Below are 18,934 nucleotides of genomic sequence, written 5' to 3' on the forward strand. Positions count from 1 at the left end.
TAAGTATGTACATTTTTATAAGCTCTTCTCTTGTAAATCCTTGCTTAATAACATTCGGAAATTATGATTTCTGGTCACCTTTTACTTAATATTAAATTACAAATACTGAAATCATTGTTTACTGTTACTGAGCTTTTTCGTCAGTAGACACGGAAAGCTTTATGTTTGCCTCTCATCTTTTCTCACACAACGTACGCTCAAGACCAACACCACCCTTTACATGAACCTATACATACATACATACATACATATATCGTCAGAGCTTCGTACCGACATTGAAATGCTCGAGGAAATACTTTTGTTTAACGGCAAACACAGGCAGTCACTGCTAAGTATTTCCCACATTCGCTCAAATTTATCGCTAAATAAAGCACCAAACCAATGTGAGCTCCTTTGATTTTGTTTGTGTGCATACTCGTACGATATCGGTCTGCTATTACTTTCGCTACTTAAGCGCTTTTCCGATGAAGGTCACTATGTCGCCAACACAGCGGTGCTTTTATCAATATTTATATGGTACTACTGTGTAGAGATTTAAATGGAGTGTGTACATAGATAAATATTTGTATGCCCAAAGGAGTCGTTCCAAAGCGACAACGAAAGCAGCAACAACTTCGCATGTGTGTCCTGCTGTGACGTTTAACTGCAATTGTTGGGATAGCGGTGTTGTTGACGCTCATTGTTATTGGCGGGACGCTGTGCTGTGGCGATGGCGGTGACGTCGTTAGTGTGTTGTGCCAGTGCTCTCGTTGGAGATTCGAAATCATCCTGTGCCACTCTGCGCCGCCAACATCATCATCGTTAGAGTATATTGTGTACATTGTGCGCCATTCAGTTGTCATTGGAACGTCTACGTGTAAGGTAGTGAGTGAGTGAGCGAAAATGTGAATGAGTGGCTATAAATGGCGTTGCAAGTTTCATACAATTTCGCATAAATTACCATCGACAATGAGATGAAAGCGCTTCCGTGTATATTGAAGGATATACATATTTTTAGTGTCTTCAGTAGTGAGTGCGGTTTATTGCGGTCCCCGTGCGCCCCTAAAATCGAAAACGGAAAAATCGAAGTGCACGCAATTCCTTCGTACGCACTCTACGTGTGTATCGGATTGCAACTTGATTAATTACCATTTTATTTGAGTAATGCTAATGGCCTGTTAACAAGGTTTGCGTTTTTACCGCCTGCCAAGTAGACAGTGTCGAGCGAGTTATTACTCGGCCGTTAGTTATTGGTTAGTCTCGGTTGGTTATACGTCGGCCGGTGTACTCGTATGTGTGCGATGACATGAAAAACATGTTAATTAAAAGAGTGCAGTGGCTGCAGGCGAGGGTCGCTGAGTTTGTGGCGGGGACGGCGTGCGGTGAAAGGTGTGCAGCATTGTTTTGTTTCCATATTACAGTCGAAATGTTACTTTGTTTTCTCTTACATTTATCAGTTAGTTTTGTGGGATTGTTTTGTTATTGTAAACCGTTATTTGCTGTGTACTTTAATATTTCCTAGTGCTTTATGTGCTTGAAGTTCGTTTGGTTTTATTTAGACTAAAATATTTTAAGAAAATTTTAAGGCTGTTTATTTTTAATTCAGAAAATCTAAAAAATTGCTTGTTTATATCTATTTTTATACCCTGAAAAGGGGATATAATAAGTTTGTCATTAGAGTTGTAACACTCAGAGAATCTATGAAATTTATACATAAATGATCAGCGTGACTAGCTGATACATTTCTGGCTGTCCGTCCGTCCGTCATTCTGTATATATACGAGCTAGTGTGTCAGGTTTTTAGATATTATATTTGAAATCTTGCAAAAGTCCTTACTCAGCAATGAGCTTCTCATTTGTCGGAATGGCTGCTATCGAACCTTTATAGCATATAGTTGCCATATAAACTTAAACGTTCGCAATTAAATTCTTATAAAGAAAACTTTTTTATTTGAAAAGACATCTTCATGTAATTTGCCATAGTTCATTATACCAAGTAACGGCAACTTTCTCAAAAAAAAATTGTTCTAATCGGACCACTAAAGCATATAGCTGCCATATAAACTGAACAATCGGAAAAAAGTGCTTGTAAGAAAAACTTTTTCATATAGAGAGATATACTCAAGAAATTCGGCATGGAATATTACCTAAGGTAACGGTGCTATCTCCGAAGAATTGGCTCACATCGGATCACTTTTGCATATATGTAGCTGTCATACAAACTGAACGATCGTAATAAAGTGCTTGTATGGAGAGCTTTTTCATTTGACGAGATGTCTACATCAAATCTGGTAAGGGTTATTATCAAAGCCAACGGTACAATCTCCGTAGAAATTGTCCATATCGGTTCACTATATGTTATAGCTGTCATACAAACTGAATGATGAAAATAAAGTTCTTGATTGGAAGCTTCTTTATTTGTTAATGACATTTTTGCTTCGTAGCAAGCCCTTCTTCACCTGTGCCCTTTTTCACCAATTAAATATCTTTAAAATATACTATAAACAATATTTGGATATTCAATAGGGTATCAAGAACTATTTGGGTCCATTCGGTTAACCTTCGGATGCATTTTTATGCTCGAGGTAGTGTTTTCGAAATGTAGTAACTGCTCTAAAAACTTTATATTTGTCAAAAGTGACATGCTCAAAGCCGAGTCGAAAGTTGGCTCGAATAAATTGTGTAGATTTCTTTAAAAATAAATATTTCATACTATATGTCGAAGGATGGCTTAAATAAGTAATATATTTTAACGTCATATAAACTTCCTTTTTATTTTTTTTATATTCACTTTACTGTGCTTTGCTTACAAACATTTGACATTTCCATATAATTTTTTCTTCTTATTTCCCTTTTCCTTCAAGGCCACACTTTTTGCTGGCAAAGCGCGATTTATTGTCACTTTTCGCCACTACCGTTATGAGCAAGATGTGTTCGTGCATAAATAAGTATGAGCGCATAGCTTGCTTTGCATTTCTCTTGCGTGAACTTTGGCTTTTCCCTTCATTCTTCTTTAAAAATATATTTCTGTAAATATATGTATACATATAATATATGTACTTACTTGTATGTGTACATCTTTACACGCTGATTTACTCATTTGCATTACTTTTTCATTTGTGGCCGCAGACGTAATGTCTGCGCGACACGCACACCTTTTAATTGCTGCTCCTTGTGATGGACAGTAAAATTGTTCGGGTCCTTTTTAGCAATCCATTGTCCTTTATGACGTGGACTGATTAGTTAGTCTGTACTGGTTACCTTAATTTGCTGGTTGACATTTCCGTAACGTCAGCAAAAACAAAAATGTAAATATAAATAACACGCAAGTGTCATATTTTATTTCCTTGAAACTCCTTATTTGTTAAATACATATACTGACATATATTATTCTTCATTTCACTATATTTAACTTTTATTTTATTATTATTAAGTTTTTTTTTGGGCGTGCGCATTATTTGTGTTTATATTTACATTTGTTCTTGAACTGCACAATTTTCTATTGTTTGTAAATATGTACAAGTATGTATATATCAATGATTATGGTGGTTCTTACAATATTATAAGAATACAATAGACCTAAGACAATAACCTATGCCAAATTTAGTGAAGATATCTCGTGAAATGCGATCGTTCAGTTTGTATGGTGTATGGTATATGGTTTATGCTATACGCTAAAGTGATCCAAACTGTAATCTGACAAAAAGTTGAAATTAAATCATAAACAGGTGTTGGACGGTGGTAAGACGGATTGTGTTAGTGCCACTGAAGAATATTTAGCGTTGTTGTAAACCTCGTGTGAACACCGTTCCCCATAGAAAAATTCACAAATTTGTATTTTTCTTATCTTGAACTTCACAAGCGAAAAATCTCCCATATTCGATATTTCCCCTAATCTTAAATGAAATTTGTTCACAAAATGTTTAAGCATATTATAATAAATATTTACTTGATTTTAAAAACCTATATGACCTAAGGACCATTAAAAAAATCGATTTTCAAGTTGCTATCCAACGTCTGACCATTCAAGAAGTTTTTTTCAATTCATTATTATTTCAAATAATCCTGATAATTGGCTTTATAAGTTTACAGAAATCAAAACAAAACCTTGTGGGACAGCTTGCGGAAGTTCACAATACAATGTGCCTTCCAAAGTAGACAGAACTTAAGTAAAAACAAATGGTTTTTTCGGCAAAATCTATTTTTTTTTATTCAAAATAGTCTATTTCTGCTTCAATACAGCTTTTAGCACGGTTCAAAAGCATGTCGAATGAGCGTTATAGCTCGTTGGCCGGTATGGCCGCCAGTATGCCGCTGCAAACCTTTGGAATGGCCTCTCCGTCGGCATAACCCTTACTTTTCAGGGACAAATGCAATTTTCCGAAAATGAAGAAGTGCCATATCAGGTGAATACGGGGAGTTTTTAATGGTTAAAATGTGATTTTTGGTCAAATAGTCATCCTTTGAATGTTGGACTCTGAGCAATTTTTGGGCGTCAGTCAATTTGTGCGGAACAAATCGTGCACACACCTTTCGTAATCCCACGTTCATCAACGTTTTGGAGATGTTCAATTGCATTTCCTTGAATTTCAATGATGATTTCGGCTGGAATTTCCGGCGATCACAACCACTTTGGGAACGTTGAAACCACTCGTGTACTCTGCTACGGGATAGGCAATTATCGTCATAAACTTGTTTCATCAATTGAAACGTTTCGGTAAAAATTTTACCAATTTTAAAACAAAATTTAATATTGGCTCTTTGTACGAAGTTCGTTTTCGCACCGATAATATAAACATACTGACACTTTAAACGCAATAAACTCACCTCCAATCAATAAAATGTCATTAAATTCTCACTGGACAAACGATAAAGTTAGCAGATTCTAAGGCCACCAAGGAGCGCTAGATTAAAAAAGTCCTGTTTACGTTGGAACGCACCTTGTAGCATAATCGAGAAAATACATGGGAATGATTTATTCACAAGAAGTTTACAATAAAGCTCATTAATAATTTTAGGTTTAAAGGCCAACCTAATGTATGTACATATAACTAAAATCTATAATGTTTACTCTGAAATTGGTTTTATAATCAATAACATTTTACGGTTCGACTTTATGGGTATTCGTCGTATCCTGTGTTTAGTTCGCCATTGAAAGCTTAAAGGGAAACAGTGTTACACCTTCCGGTTATGACTAATTTGTATTCGTTTTTTAATTTAAAGTTCGGCCTCTGTTTGTCTTCTTGTCCAGGCGACAATTTAATTGAAGATGTTAAAGTCGACGAAGCTCAAAATATTGCCGCAAGTGAGACTGAGTATGCCACAAAGTATTCCGTAAGCAAGTAAAGTGTGAATACATAAATTTGCGAAGAAATCTCAAAATTATTGTTATTTTTTCAAGCGATAAACTATTTTGTAAATTGCTTGTAAAAAAGTCAGTCTAAAACATATTTTATCCAACGCAGAGTTTACAAGTATAATTTTATTGTTTTTTTTTTTGTTTTTTTGTTTTTTTTTTTAACATTTTCAGATTTTATAAACATTTCTTTAGTTCGTGTTGAACAAGCCAGCATTGCTTGAATACTTGTCCTAATTAAAACAAAACTTTTTTTTTTTTTAATTTTACCAGTACAGTACTTACAGCCCGTGCATTCTTGCCGTTTGTTGTGTTAACTTTCTAACGACGCTTCTGGCCTCCAGGCGCTAACTTATGACCTACACAACTTTGAAAGTATTTATATAAAAATACATTCGTACTGAAATAAATACATATATACATATAAACTCAATCAATTCCTTTACTAGAGTTTCTATATATGAATATTCGTAAATATGTGTTATTTGAAACAATTGTTCAAAGTTATATTTTCATATTTTCCTTTGTTTTAGTTGTCTCATTTGAGTCCAGTTCAGTTGTATAAGAATTTATAAGTCTTAAGCTCTAAGCTCTATTTTTGCACTAATTAATTAAAATCTTTTAATGATGCAACAACACAAACTCACCTATTTTCCCGAGTTCAGCGGGATTTGTTGCAAATTTAACGACTTAAAATATTAAAATTCTACTTTTTTTTTCAAAAACAAAACCAAAACCTCTCCAAACGCTAACGACGACTGCAAAGTAGGTATGGTGTAGATAGTTCTCATCTATGAAACTCAAAAAATAAAATAAATATAACAAACGTTAACTTTGGTTGCACCGATTTTATAATATCCTTCACACAGAACCACGTTATCATCCACTATATGTTATAGTGGTCCGGTCTGAACAGTTTTATCGGAGATTGTGTCGTTGCCTTAGACAGTAAATTGTGTTCAATATCGTGAAGATAGCTTAAAAAATAAAAAAGTTTTCCATACAAAACTTCATTTGTATGGCAGCTATATATAGGGTGGCGCACGAATCGTGCTACAAAAACAATTTTTTTTTTAATCAATGCCTTACATTTATTTTTTTATGGTATGGAAAATTTTATTTTATGTTATGTAATTAATTATTTTTAAAAATTATGGTTCCTAAATGACCCATGGTCAGTCACGCATATGGTATGTGACACCTAATTAGAAACTTATTGGATTTAATGGACTGCTTCAGTCAGATTTGATGACTACTGATTCACCTCAACTTCGCAGTCAGATCTGGTGAACTTGGGAGCCAGCGGAAACTGATGTTTCTTCATATTAATTCGTTTTCAAACCTGAGTGATGTGTGCATCTGCTCCATCTTGCTGGAACCAAACGCTATTGAAAGGGATACGTCATCGGCGTTGTTCTGGGTAAAAAAAACTCATTCAACATGTTTAAAGGCCTATACTAGTGTAACCCATGTAAAATTAGGCGATTTTCGTGAATTTTTTTTTTTTAAAGAAAGTACTCAATCGAATGTTTCGAAGTTCTTTGGACATATAAGGTATATTGCAATAACGTAGTTTGCAGCTATATTATAGGATTTTTTTTTATACAAAAATATTGAAAAATAACGGAGTGCCGTCTCCAAAAGAAAGTTCCCCAACTGCTGACATGATTCCTGCCAAATGAGTAGCTGAAACAAAAAAATCAAAACGGTTATTGAAGTTGAAGGTATTTCTTATACAATGACTTACGATTTTTGAAAAACATCAAAAATTAACAAATGTCGTACTTCTGAAAAAGGTGTTGATTTTTTAGGTAAAAAATTTTCGCTTTTTTAATGCCAATCAAAAAGATCGTAGGTCTATATTCAGGAATACTCAGTTTCAATTTGAAGTCGATCGGTTAATATCTCGTTGAATTATGATGTCAGTTCAGAAAAACGCGTTTAAAGTTTCAACTATCTCATTTATACCTGCGAGCGGTCGTTCTTTAGAATACTGCCATTCAAAAACTATACAAGATATGACTTTACCTCACAGGATATTTTTGGAAATAAAAATTTTCGAAAAAGCAGAAAAAATCGATTGTTTGAAAATGTCACACCGGTATATCCCCTTAAATTACGGGGCCCATTGGCAGTTACTGTTACACCGTTTTCTTCATAAAAGTATGGACCGACAATACGCCTTGAGGAAACTGCGAACCACAGCGCACAGTGACTCGTTCCAGAAGCAGTTCCGTCTCGTGGATTATTTCTGGATTCAATTCACTCCATATTCCGCAAGTGAGGTTGTTTGCATTTTCTTTTAGATCAAAATGGGCCTCATCAGACCTAAACAGGCAATTTATTAAGTTTTTGTCTTCATCGGCCATAATTTGTTGGGAAAATTCCAGAATAATAGGTAAATCTAAATAGTTTAAACGGCTTGCTATTTTGAACTTTGTACGGAAACAGTTTTAAGTAATCATGAATTAACCGTTGTAATGACCGTCTGACAACTCCAAAATATAAGTCCATAAATTGCTAGTCGTAACTCTTGCATTTGCCTGAATTGACGATGCAACCGCCGCCAATGTTGAACACGATCATACGGATCTCAATGGTGCGGCCTTCTTGCGATACTTCCAGATTCGGCAATCTCGTTTACCAACCTCACTCTGGGAATGCCGCCAAAAATGCCGTTTGAATTCCCTTTGGATGGAAATGACGGACTGCTAAGCATGTTACCGCTGCAAACCCTCCTTTCGGTATCCCAAGCAATAATTAAAAAAAAATGTAAATAATACAAGCTGCCAAATAAAACAAAGTAAGTCGATTACTCGCACAGAAAAAAAGTTATTGTTAATTAGACGCAGAGAATATAGACGAAAAATGAAAATGGACTAATTAATTTAAAACTTGGGCCCAATTAACACAAAACCAAAAAGCAGAAGCGGAAGCGGAAACTTTTTATGAATTCGCAAATTGCAAAGAAACGACAATACAGAAACAGTATTTCTATCACTACAATTGGCATATCAGAAGCCAGGGAATTTTACATGCAAATTGAGGTTTAACAAGTGCCATGGGTGTTTTGAATAAATTATTCCTATGGGGTTATTGGATTTATTTGCTTTATTCAATTTTTAGCTTTTTTTTTTTTAAGAAAGATGAAGGGTTTGGGTATTATTACCAAAAAGTAAATTCCTTCCAAACTTGTATGTATGTGTATGAAAAATTCAGAATAAAATTATAAATTATTCCTGAATGCTTGACTGATTTTAAATTTTACTCTTCGCCCATTTAATCCTTTTGGGTTGTTCTGCCGGCTTGTAGCTGAGCTGTATATTAATAACACACTTTTGCCTTTGCTGTTGCTGAGGAAAGTTTGTATGGTGGCAGCTTGAATGTATCGCCTGGAATTCCCTTAACACGAAACTTTCGCCTTCACGCGAAGTCTCACAATCACACAAACGATTACTCTACACGCCTTCGGGCAAAGAAAGGTTTGCTATTAGCAGTGGGATGTAGCGCTTGGAAACTTTTTAACATTTCTACTTTGGGAAAACGTCCCTTAGACGTGCAAATGCCGACGAATTGTAGCTTAAAATTATCACTTTGCCTTTAAGTGGCCACAACTGCAGTTTTTACGGAAATTCCAGAAAATAATAAATCAAACGGAATGAAAGCCAACAAAATGAAAATGTCTGCCAACGAAAATATTGTGTTGCGCGCTATTTTGACAGTTCCATTGTAACGGCACAAACAATGTAAGCACATAAATTATTTGAGTGCAGTGAGAAAGCTGCCAATTTATTAAATTATTGCAAATGTGCTTGCATGCTATGCAAAATAAGTTTGTGTGTGTGTTCATATGTATGTATTTTTGTTTGAATATTCGCATGCAAGGAGATGCCGACAAGTGTCAGTTGTATGAAAATTAGCGCACCAGCTTTATCATGTCTATGTCCGAATGTGTTTGAAAGGTGTCAACTTAAATTAGTCTGCGCTTTTTGTTGCATAATGTGCACAATAAGTTTTATTTATTAAATATTTATGTATTTACATATATGCATAACAGTTATAAATATTCGTTAGGGGGTATGAGAATTTATTTCGCAATAAAAATAAAGCTGTGATGTAAGCCATTCATTCTGACCCATTGACCATGTGATTAGTATTTATTCGATTAACCTTATCAAGGTTATCAGCCATATACTTTCCGGTGTTTAAAATGGCAATTTTGTACGGGGGAAATTTAAAAGCATTTCAGTAGCAGTTTCCTTATTTATTTCAAAAGTCGACGCTTTCCACAAAATCCATATTTCTTTATTCGTGCATTATTTATCAGACCGTAAATTTATCTACAGGAAATCTGTATATATACATATATACACAGTATTTCTAAATAGTTAATTTTTCATAACTGTAGTAAATTCGTACTTCACGAAGTGTACTAAAATCGATATCAAACGTTCGAAATCTGAAAAAAGTAAAAAAAAAAATCATATTAAGTTTAAATTTTTTTTTTATTAAAGCTTATATAATAAACAAATTGTTATAAGTTTAAATTTATTGGAGGTGTTTGTTTTGCATTCTTTGAGAAAATTTACCAATGTAATGTATATCTATTTTTATACCGTCAGCATCTGATATTTTAAAATGAGAATTTTCAATTAAAAATTAAAATATTTTAAATAAAAATCAAATTGTTTGACATATTTTGTTTTTGTTCAAGTTAGAAATAAAAACACCAAAAAAACTTGGATAATTGAATTTGAGGTTATGTGAAAAAGGTTCCAAAGTAAACAGGCAATGGTGCCGCCATCTATATATCGACTGGTGCGTTAGAATCGGCTATCTTTATCGATTGTCCAGTGAGAATTCCATGACATTTCAACAATTGGAAACGAAGTTAATGCATTTGAAGTGTCCAGTATGTTTGTGTTATCGGTGCAAAAATGAGCTACGAACAAAGAGCCAACATTAAATTTTGTATTAAAATTGGTAAAACTTTTAACGAAACAGAGTGCACGAGTGATCGTGAGGGCATAAATGACGATCAACATGTGGGCCAATCAAAATCCCTGATCACCGGAAATTCCATCGAAACTCTGCGTTGAATTCATCAAAAAGAATTAATCAAAAATCAGGCGAAATCATTAAATCATTGAAGCTCATGAAAATGGAATTAAACATCTCCAAAACATCGATTTATCGTAATTTGACCGCACATTTGGGCTTACGAAAGGTGTGTGCACAGTTTGTTCCGCACAAATTGACTGACGACCAAAAATTGCTCAGAATCCAACATTCGAAGGACGATTATTTGACCAAAAATCACATTTTAACCATTAACCACTCCCCGTATTCACCTAATATGGCACCGTGCGACTTCCTCATTTTCGGAAAATTGCATTTGCCCCTGAAAAGAAAGGGTTGTGCAGACGGAGAGAGGCATGTCGTTCGACATGCTTTTGGACCGTGCTAAACGCTGTATTGAAGCATAAGAAGACTATTTTGAATAAAATAATGATGACTTTGGAACGCACTTTGTAAATACAAAAGTTGATTTTTTCATTACCTACAACTTCGTCATATAATATACTTATATAGGACTCATAGTTTTCGGAAGTTCGGAAGTCGGTTTAAACCTTTATAAACCCCTAAATTTAAACACGCATCTCCTTCTCTTTTCGATCTCAGATCTCACGTAAATTATTTTAATTTATTTTTGATATTTTATCTTTAATTTTCAATGCGTTACATCCTACTATAATATTTTTATGTCTTATCTATTTATATTTGGCTATTTTCTTTTTGCCTAAATTGCTTAGCTGTAATTATTGATAATATCCTAAAAATTATTTTGTGAAATATAAATATGTTCTCAAATATTCCTTTAACTAATTATTTTATGTCTTAATCAGTTTTATAATGGTTTGTTTGTTGTAAATTTCATAAACTTCGAAACAGTTCTTTCCAAAAAATTACGAGCATTCCATAAGTTGACGATGACAATTGTTTCTGTCACATGGGTTGAAATGCGATCTCCAAAAAAGAGATTATATTACATTCTTCTTGTTGAAGTAAATTACTTGTTCCACTGTACTGTTATGTTTGTTCTTAATTACCTAACTTTGAAAACTACCGGAAAAGTTTGACGTCATGCCCAAAATTGCTTTTTTATTCTTGTCTGTTTTCCCTTTCATTGTTTTACACTCGTGAGGGTCAATGTTCGTCTTCTTTGTATCAAAACAATTTCTAACTTTTAGCGTATGAAACTACGTAAAGTTTGTAAACAATTCTCTTAGGTTTGAACGGAAAAAAATTGTGTGTAACGCATTATATTTAAAATTCATCCTTTTTTATTATAAAGGGTGATCCATTTTGAGGTTGCCTACTTTTTTAAAGAAAAACACAGATACTTCAAAACTAATAGGGAGTTTTTTTTTCATTATTCGAAAGAACATTCTTTTTTATTTTTCAAGATTAAAAGGCCTGAATCGAAGTGAGGCTCTCCGCATAAACTTTACATATTCCCACTGGAAAATGTCGTAACGGTGAGATATCACACGATCTTAATGGGCAATCGACCGGCTAAAAACGTGAAATTAGCTGCTCACCCGAAGTGTTCTCTCAATAAATCCATTGATCGATGCGATATGAAGAAAGGATTGTTTAAACTAAATGTTGCCGATCCCGAGCTTCAATTTCAGACATCAAATAGTCGGTTATCATGGCGCGATAACGGTTGCCATTGACAGTTACGTTCTTACTGGCATCATTTCTTTGATAACCGATGATTCCACCGGCCCACAAACCGAAAATCGAAATTACCAAACTTTGAGTTGGCAATGTCCAGTTGAAGGCTGGGGTTATATATTTAAAGTCAGATGTGTGAAAACTGTATACATTCGATATGAAAAAAGGGTGTTACTTACAAGTCGAAGAGTTGGTCAATTATTGAGAGGGTTATTTTAGAAAAAGGTAATAGCAGCGTATAGAAAGCTAACAACAGTTTAGTCTTTTGTAAACAATACAAAGGCTACGTGCAGATATACATATATGTTGATTACCTTTGATGGCTGTTTGCCTTAGCCAAGTCAATTTAAACAGGAAAATTGTTGAAGCAAAGCCATTCATTTCTCACAGTGTACACTTATGTTGCATACGCACTTACATACATATCTGTATGTGCTTGTTTGCAATTTCGCACTTGAAAAGTTATTCTGTTTGCTTTTTACTGCTGCTGTAGGTGAGAGATTTTATTGTCGTTGTGTCACCTTATTGAGATGCACGTACTATGTACATACATATACTACTTACATACATACATACATACATACACGTTTACAGGCAAAGCTTTGTGATTGACTTGGACTTGTTTAGCGCTTCTCTTTGCACTTTTACTTTCCTAAGTAAATGAACGCAACAGAGGTGTGTAGTTGCATAGTGTAGTACGTACTCGTATTGGCTAACTAACTATTTTACGTCCATTACCTGTCATGGCATACATTTGGCGGTGGTGTGTGTGTGTGTGTCTATGGCTTTGTGTCTTTACATGGATTTAAATGGCTGTTGATTTGTTTATTATTTCTATTATTGCTATTTGTATTGTTTCTTGTTTATTTGTTTTTGTAGCCACCACTCGTTAGTGGTGTGTACCCATATACAACAAGCACATATGTACATATGTACGTATATGTATGCATAATGTTTGCCTTGATGTGTACTAATGTTTTAAAAGGTACTTAAGTTTGTATGAATGTACATTTGAACCAACATAGACACATGCGCAGATACATACGTACATACATAAGTATTTGGTTAATTGCACATGTCTTATATGGATTTGGAATGCTTTGAGTAAGAGCTGTATACAAATACCCATATATGTGCATATGTAACTACATATATTTACATATATCTATATACATATACATACATATATAATGTACAAATCTTTATATAAGCGTGTGTAGTTCGTGTTTATGTTTTGCTACACCGCTGCTGCCGTCACTGCTGCCACTACACACCTTTTCGTCGTCACGCTTTTCCGCAACACGTTCGCCTGAATGTATGGGGGGAGGGCTGTGCGTTTGTGTGTATGTGTGAGTCTGCGCCAACAGTTTAGCTCAGACTTTAGTATACGCTACAATTACTAGTTGCAATCTTCGCATTGAATGGGATGGCACGGACGCGAGACACGGTCAATCGATAGGAAAAGTCTTAGGCGTGTGCTTATTATCGGCTTCAGGTACCGGTGATGATGCCATAATCGGTCGGAAGGAGTGAGTGTAGGTGGAATAAAAACGAAACGGTATACAAAATTGCAAAAGCGTGATGTGTGTTAGTAGTAGTGCAACATAAATTATTTTATGCTTTTGCGGAGTTAACAGCAATTGATTTTCGTTTGAAATTAAATTTTTCTACTAAATTCCTTACTCACGTATTTCTTTAAAAATAGTGTTTATAAAAAATGTAAAATTGCAATTATTTGTAACAAACTCCTTAAAATACATACATATGCTTGTGACAACATGTTATCAATGTGTAGCCATTTTATGTCAGTGTTTCGTCAGCGCATCAAATTCATAAATTCATTCAATGTAATTGCAACGCTTCTTAACCGTCGGTAAAATCTGTCTTATGTGCGTGAATCTAAAACAAATGCAATTTCATCAATTTTACAATTAGAATCTATTTAACAAAGTGATATTACTGCATAATCATTGTTGCAATAATGCAAGTGCATGTTCGGTCGCCAATTTTCCAAAAACTCAGAAGCAAATTGTAACAAAAACGAAACCTTAGACTAAAATTACGACAACGGTTCTCATTAACTAAATAAGATTATCCGAATTCATGGTTCGCCGAAATTATTGAGTGACCTAATGAAATAAGTTACATAGGACTCATACAGGAAATAATTTTGCATTCGCATATTATCTAGTATTTATGCAACTAGTGTTTGTTGTTGCTTTCACTTGTTACATAGTTTATTGAAAAGTGAGAAGAGCTCAAACATATCGAGCAGCGAAATGGCGAATCGAAAACGGCAATAATTATGCTTAATTTCTAAGTTGCATAAATATTGATTTCCATGCTGACCACTTAATTACATATACAAGGTGCGTTCCAAAGTAAACATTACTTAAAAAAAAAACAGAACAAATATAATATTAGCGTCCTTCGAATGTTGGCTTCTGAGCAATTTTTGGTCGTCAATTAAACCATTAAATTTGTGCGGAACAAACACGTAAGCCCAAATGTTCGGTCAAAATGCGATAAATCGATGTTTTGGCGACGTTCAATTCCATTTCCATGAATTTCAATGATAATGTCGGCTAATTTTTGATGAATTCACGCACAGTTTCAATAGAATTTCCGGTGATCACAGCTTTTGATTGGCCCACATGTTGATCCTCATTTCTGTCCTCACGATCACTTTGAAAATATTGACACCGCTCGTGCACTCTGCTGCGGGAAAGGCAATCATCGCCATAAACTTGTTTCATCAATAGAAATGTTGCGGTAAAAATTTTACCATTTTTAAAACAAAATTTAATGTTGGTTCTTTGTTCGAAGCTTATTTTCGCACCGATAACAAAAACATACTGACACTTAAAACGCAATAACCTCACTTCCAATCAATGAAATGTGATGAAATTGATAAAGATAGCAGATTCTAACGCACGTAGACATAAAGATGGCGCCACCAGGGGGCGTTAGATTGAAAAAGTCCTGTTTACTTGGGAACGCACCTTGTATAATAGTTGCAAAATTCGAATGATAATATAAATTACAAATTTTAAAGATTCTCTAAAACAGTTAAACCATCATTTTGTTAACAAAGTAATAATAAAATAAAGTCTAAATAAAATTCGAATTTTTTAAATTGAATAAAGTATACTTTATGCAACACTTCTAAAAAACATAATCACACAAGCCATTTAACAGAATTACCACTTTTCACCCACACCTTTTTACCCTCGTTCTGGGGAAATTTTTATTTCTTGAAAATTACACGGGCTTTTACTAGTGAGGTTCAAGGAAAAAAATAGATTCATTCTCAGTAGTATCCAGCAACTAAAACCGTGCCGCTGCTTTTGGTTAAATTTGCTTACTCGTTGCTTTCTAGTTGACAACACTCTATATAAAACCATTTGTAAAGAAAGCAATATCTTGTTGAAATGTTTTCCAATAAAACGCTTGCATCGATACTTCCAATAAGTTAAACCAATCATAAATAATTTAAAGCATAAATGCCGCAAACTGTCATAAACACGAAACTATCAATCATAACATTTAAAGAGCGCACTCAACATAGAGCAACAACAATTTATTGTATTTAACAGCGAGCAGCCTTTAATATCCGAAATACTCATAACATTTTATTATAACATGCCACTTTATTCTAATGTGTTTAATGTTTACAACTGTAGCTAACTTCAAATAGCTACACTATTCTAACTGTTAACTGTTCTTGAATTTATTATCCAGTCAGAGCTATGTATAGCTAATCGTTTACTTCCTCGTGCGGAGTTCGTTAATTTAGTTTGCCGTGTTCGTGCTGCTTGCAAACAATTGAAGCCATTAAAATCCAAAAAACGTCTTTGTTATTGCTTCGACTACATACATGTCTATTTATGAATATACATATGTATGTACTTGCATATGTATACATACATGCATAAGTCATTTGGGGCAATGCATTGCTTGCTGACGTATTGCTACAATCTTATGCATGCACATACATACTTGTGCAAGCGTGTGTTTGCAAACAAACGGCAATTTGCGAATGTGACATTTAATCGTCGGCGAAATCATAATTTTTTTCTCACTTTGTTCAATTCTACATGTGTATATGTTTTCATAGTCGTTCCGTGACTAGTGTGCCTCAACTGTGTAAGAGAATGTTGTGCACCTCCTTAGAAATACATATTTTGTCGTGGGTAAAAATTTGAAGAGTTTATTTTTGAATGACGGCAGCGTCCGTGGTAGCGACTGCGCGAGTTTTTCAGTTTTTTAACGTGTGCCGGGTGAAAATATTGGCTATTTGCCGCTAAGAATATTGGAAGCATTTTGCCGTATATCCTCAACGCGACCGAGTGTAGATATTTGTGGCGCACTTCTCCGCCATTATATATCTACGTACAGTTTATATACAAACATATTTGTATGTATGTTCCGAAATACATACATACACTCGCCTACATACATTGATGCGAATTTTCAAGCAACAAATGAATATTTATTTTTAATAATGTTCTGACATTGGATTTGTCATTGGCGGCGGAAAGTTTCATGTGAGCAAAGTTGATTATGCTAATCGAAAATTATGTGTTAAATTTAAGGCAAAAAGCTAACTCAATGCATCCGAACTGAATGCGTATTCTAGAGCTTGTGAAAATCAATTGAGTCTTCCAGTGAATTGCATAAAAAAAAATAAGTGCGCCAGTAGCTCTGCATTGTAGGCGTGTGTGAATATTTTGAAAGTGAGGCATAAAACTCGCAGGAAGCAGCTGCAGAAAGTGAAAAACCTAATTCGTTTACAAGTGAACCGAGTGGTGGTGCAACAACAGTGTAAATACATAAAACAGTGCTATAATAAAAGTAATTCACCGCATAGTAGAATTAGTTGGTTGTTTCCCACACGTCCAAGTCCAGGAACACAACTCATACATACATATACAATACATTGGCGTGGGTTTTAGTTCCATCGTAATCCGCAACTATTAAAAAGGGCGTGGGATACCCCTACACAATCGTCACCGTCTGCTGTCTACTGCATACGCACATAGTACTACATATATACTTATACTTGCAGCGCTAATCAGCAATATCGCAATAAAAGCACCTCAGCGGCTCGCGGTACGCAGTAAATATGTCAGAGGTTTGCAGAATTCCATTCACTATTTCAGTCATTATGTTACTCACTATGTTAACTAGTTACTTACTCGCTCTTATTTAATAATGTAATGTAATGCATATACTGGCTAAAGTACATATTAAATGTAAGCATATGTATTCTTCGTACAGTCGCTGGCCATTGAATTGTGTGCGGCAGCAATTTATTATGACGTTTACTTTAAGGTGAAAATTTTTCGACTTCTGGAAAAATTCCTAAGCATAACATCGTTGGAATGCTGTGGTATGCATAAACTATTATTAAGTTAGAAAAGTTGCATACAACAGAATCAAGCTATCTTAAGCTGCATGTTTCAATTTTTATTTCAAAGTACACCCAAAAAAAAGCTCGACTTCGGGGCTTTTATTAAGAAATGCAAAACGCTTAATTGGGGCAAGGAAGCCCCAGTTCTAAAATAGCAGAAAATTGTAAGTAAGCTAATTTGCCGACATCTGAAATAGTAAATAAGTTAAAATGATATTCTTTCTCCTTCGTCCATAATTCAATGGCCACATATTGTACATACGTATACATACATATACGCACATTATATACATATATACATATAAATATATATGCTTCCATAATTATGTTGCCTTGTTCCACTCATGATTGTATTTGTTTGCCCATCTGTTAGCGGTAGCAGAAAAGTACATCCTAATTAAGCTAAAATTTTCTTGTTGTTGGAGTTCAGGCTTAATTTCGGACTTCAAAATATATATGTATACAAATGTATGTGTTTATATATTCACTGTGACAAAAAATTACCCGGCAATTGTAAATAAAACGCAAAATATTTTTGTTTTATTTTGTTTTACCTCTTCGATCGATTGAAAATTGGTTCCACGGAGCAGCAATTTCAGTTTGAAGAACAAGAAAATCTCACGGACCCAAATCTGGTGAATACTGTGGTTAATCGATGGTATTCATTGCGTTTTTATACTCTCGCAACAAAGTTGCTAAAGAGAGTATTATAGTTTTGTTCACATAACGGTTGTTTGTAAGTCCTAAAACTAAAAGAGTCAGATATAGGACTACATATACAAAAGTTATCACGATGACGTGTAGAGTTGAAATCCGGATGTCTGTCTGTCCGTCCGTCCGTACAAGCTGTAACTTGAGTAAAAATTTAGATATCATGATGAAACTTGGTACACGTATTTCTTGGCTCCATAAGAAGGTCTATCGTTTCCTTTAGATATTTCTTAAACAGTTCAAAATGGAAGAAATGGGATAATAACCACGAACACCTCCCATACAAAGGTTATGTTGGAAATCACTAAAAGTTCGTTAACCGACTAACAGAAAACGTCAGAAACACTAAATTTTACGGAAGAAATGGTAGAAGGAAGCTGCACCCAGGATTTTTTTTAAATTGAAAATGGGCATGGCGTCGCCCACTTATGGATCAAAAACCATATCTCAGGAACTACTCAACCGATTTCAATAAAATTGGGTATATGATATTTTCTTAACACCCTGATAACATGTACGAAATATGGGTGAAATCGGTTCATAACCACGCCTGAAATCTCGATTATCACTTTATCAAGCGAGAGTATAAAATGTTCGGTGACACCCGAACTTAGCCCTTCCTTACTTGTTTGCTTTCAATTCGGTTACAATCGTACTCTTTTTGAAAAAAATAAATAAAATCAGCTGTATCAAAATGAGTCGAGCAAGAACGCATTTCACACCTAAAATATCCA

The 18,934-nt window shown here is 34.5% G+C and overlaps 1 protein-coding gene across 7 annotated transcripts in view; it reads left to right on the forward strand.

Annotated features, from left to right (window-relative positions):
• The window catches only part of LOC108965744 (cAMP-dependent protein kinase type I regulatory subunit), a 52,969-nt gene that overhangs the window by 12,742 nt on the left and 21,293 nt on the right, over positions 1–18,934 (forward strand). Inside the window, exons 1-2 of one of the 7 annotated variants that reach the window (XM_018928345.1) lie at positions 899–1,008; positions 16,672–17,210. The exons of 3 other annotated variants lie outside the window; for them this stretch is intronic. In XM_018928345.1, the coding sequence (XP_018783890.1) occupies positions 17,202–17,210 (9 nt within the window). In that variant the 5' untranslated portion in view covers positions 899–1,008; positions 16,672–17,201. Of the gene's footprint in view, positions 1–898; positions 1,009–13,494; positions 13,635–16,238; positions 17,211–18,934 lie in introns of those variants that run through there. 3 more of the 7 variants (XM_018928343.1, XM_018928344.1, XM_018928342.1) reach the window with 3 other exon arrangements.

Source organism: Bactrocera latifrons, unplaced genomic scaffold (genome assembly GCF_001853355.1).
Source record: "Bactrocera latifrons isolate USDA-ARS-PBARC rearing strain unplaced genomic scaffold, ASM185335v1 scaffold_147, whole genome shotgun sequence".
NCBI lineage: Eukaryota > Metazoa > Arthropoda > Insecta > Diptera > Tephritidae > Bactrocera > Bactrocera latifrons.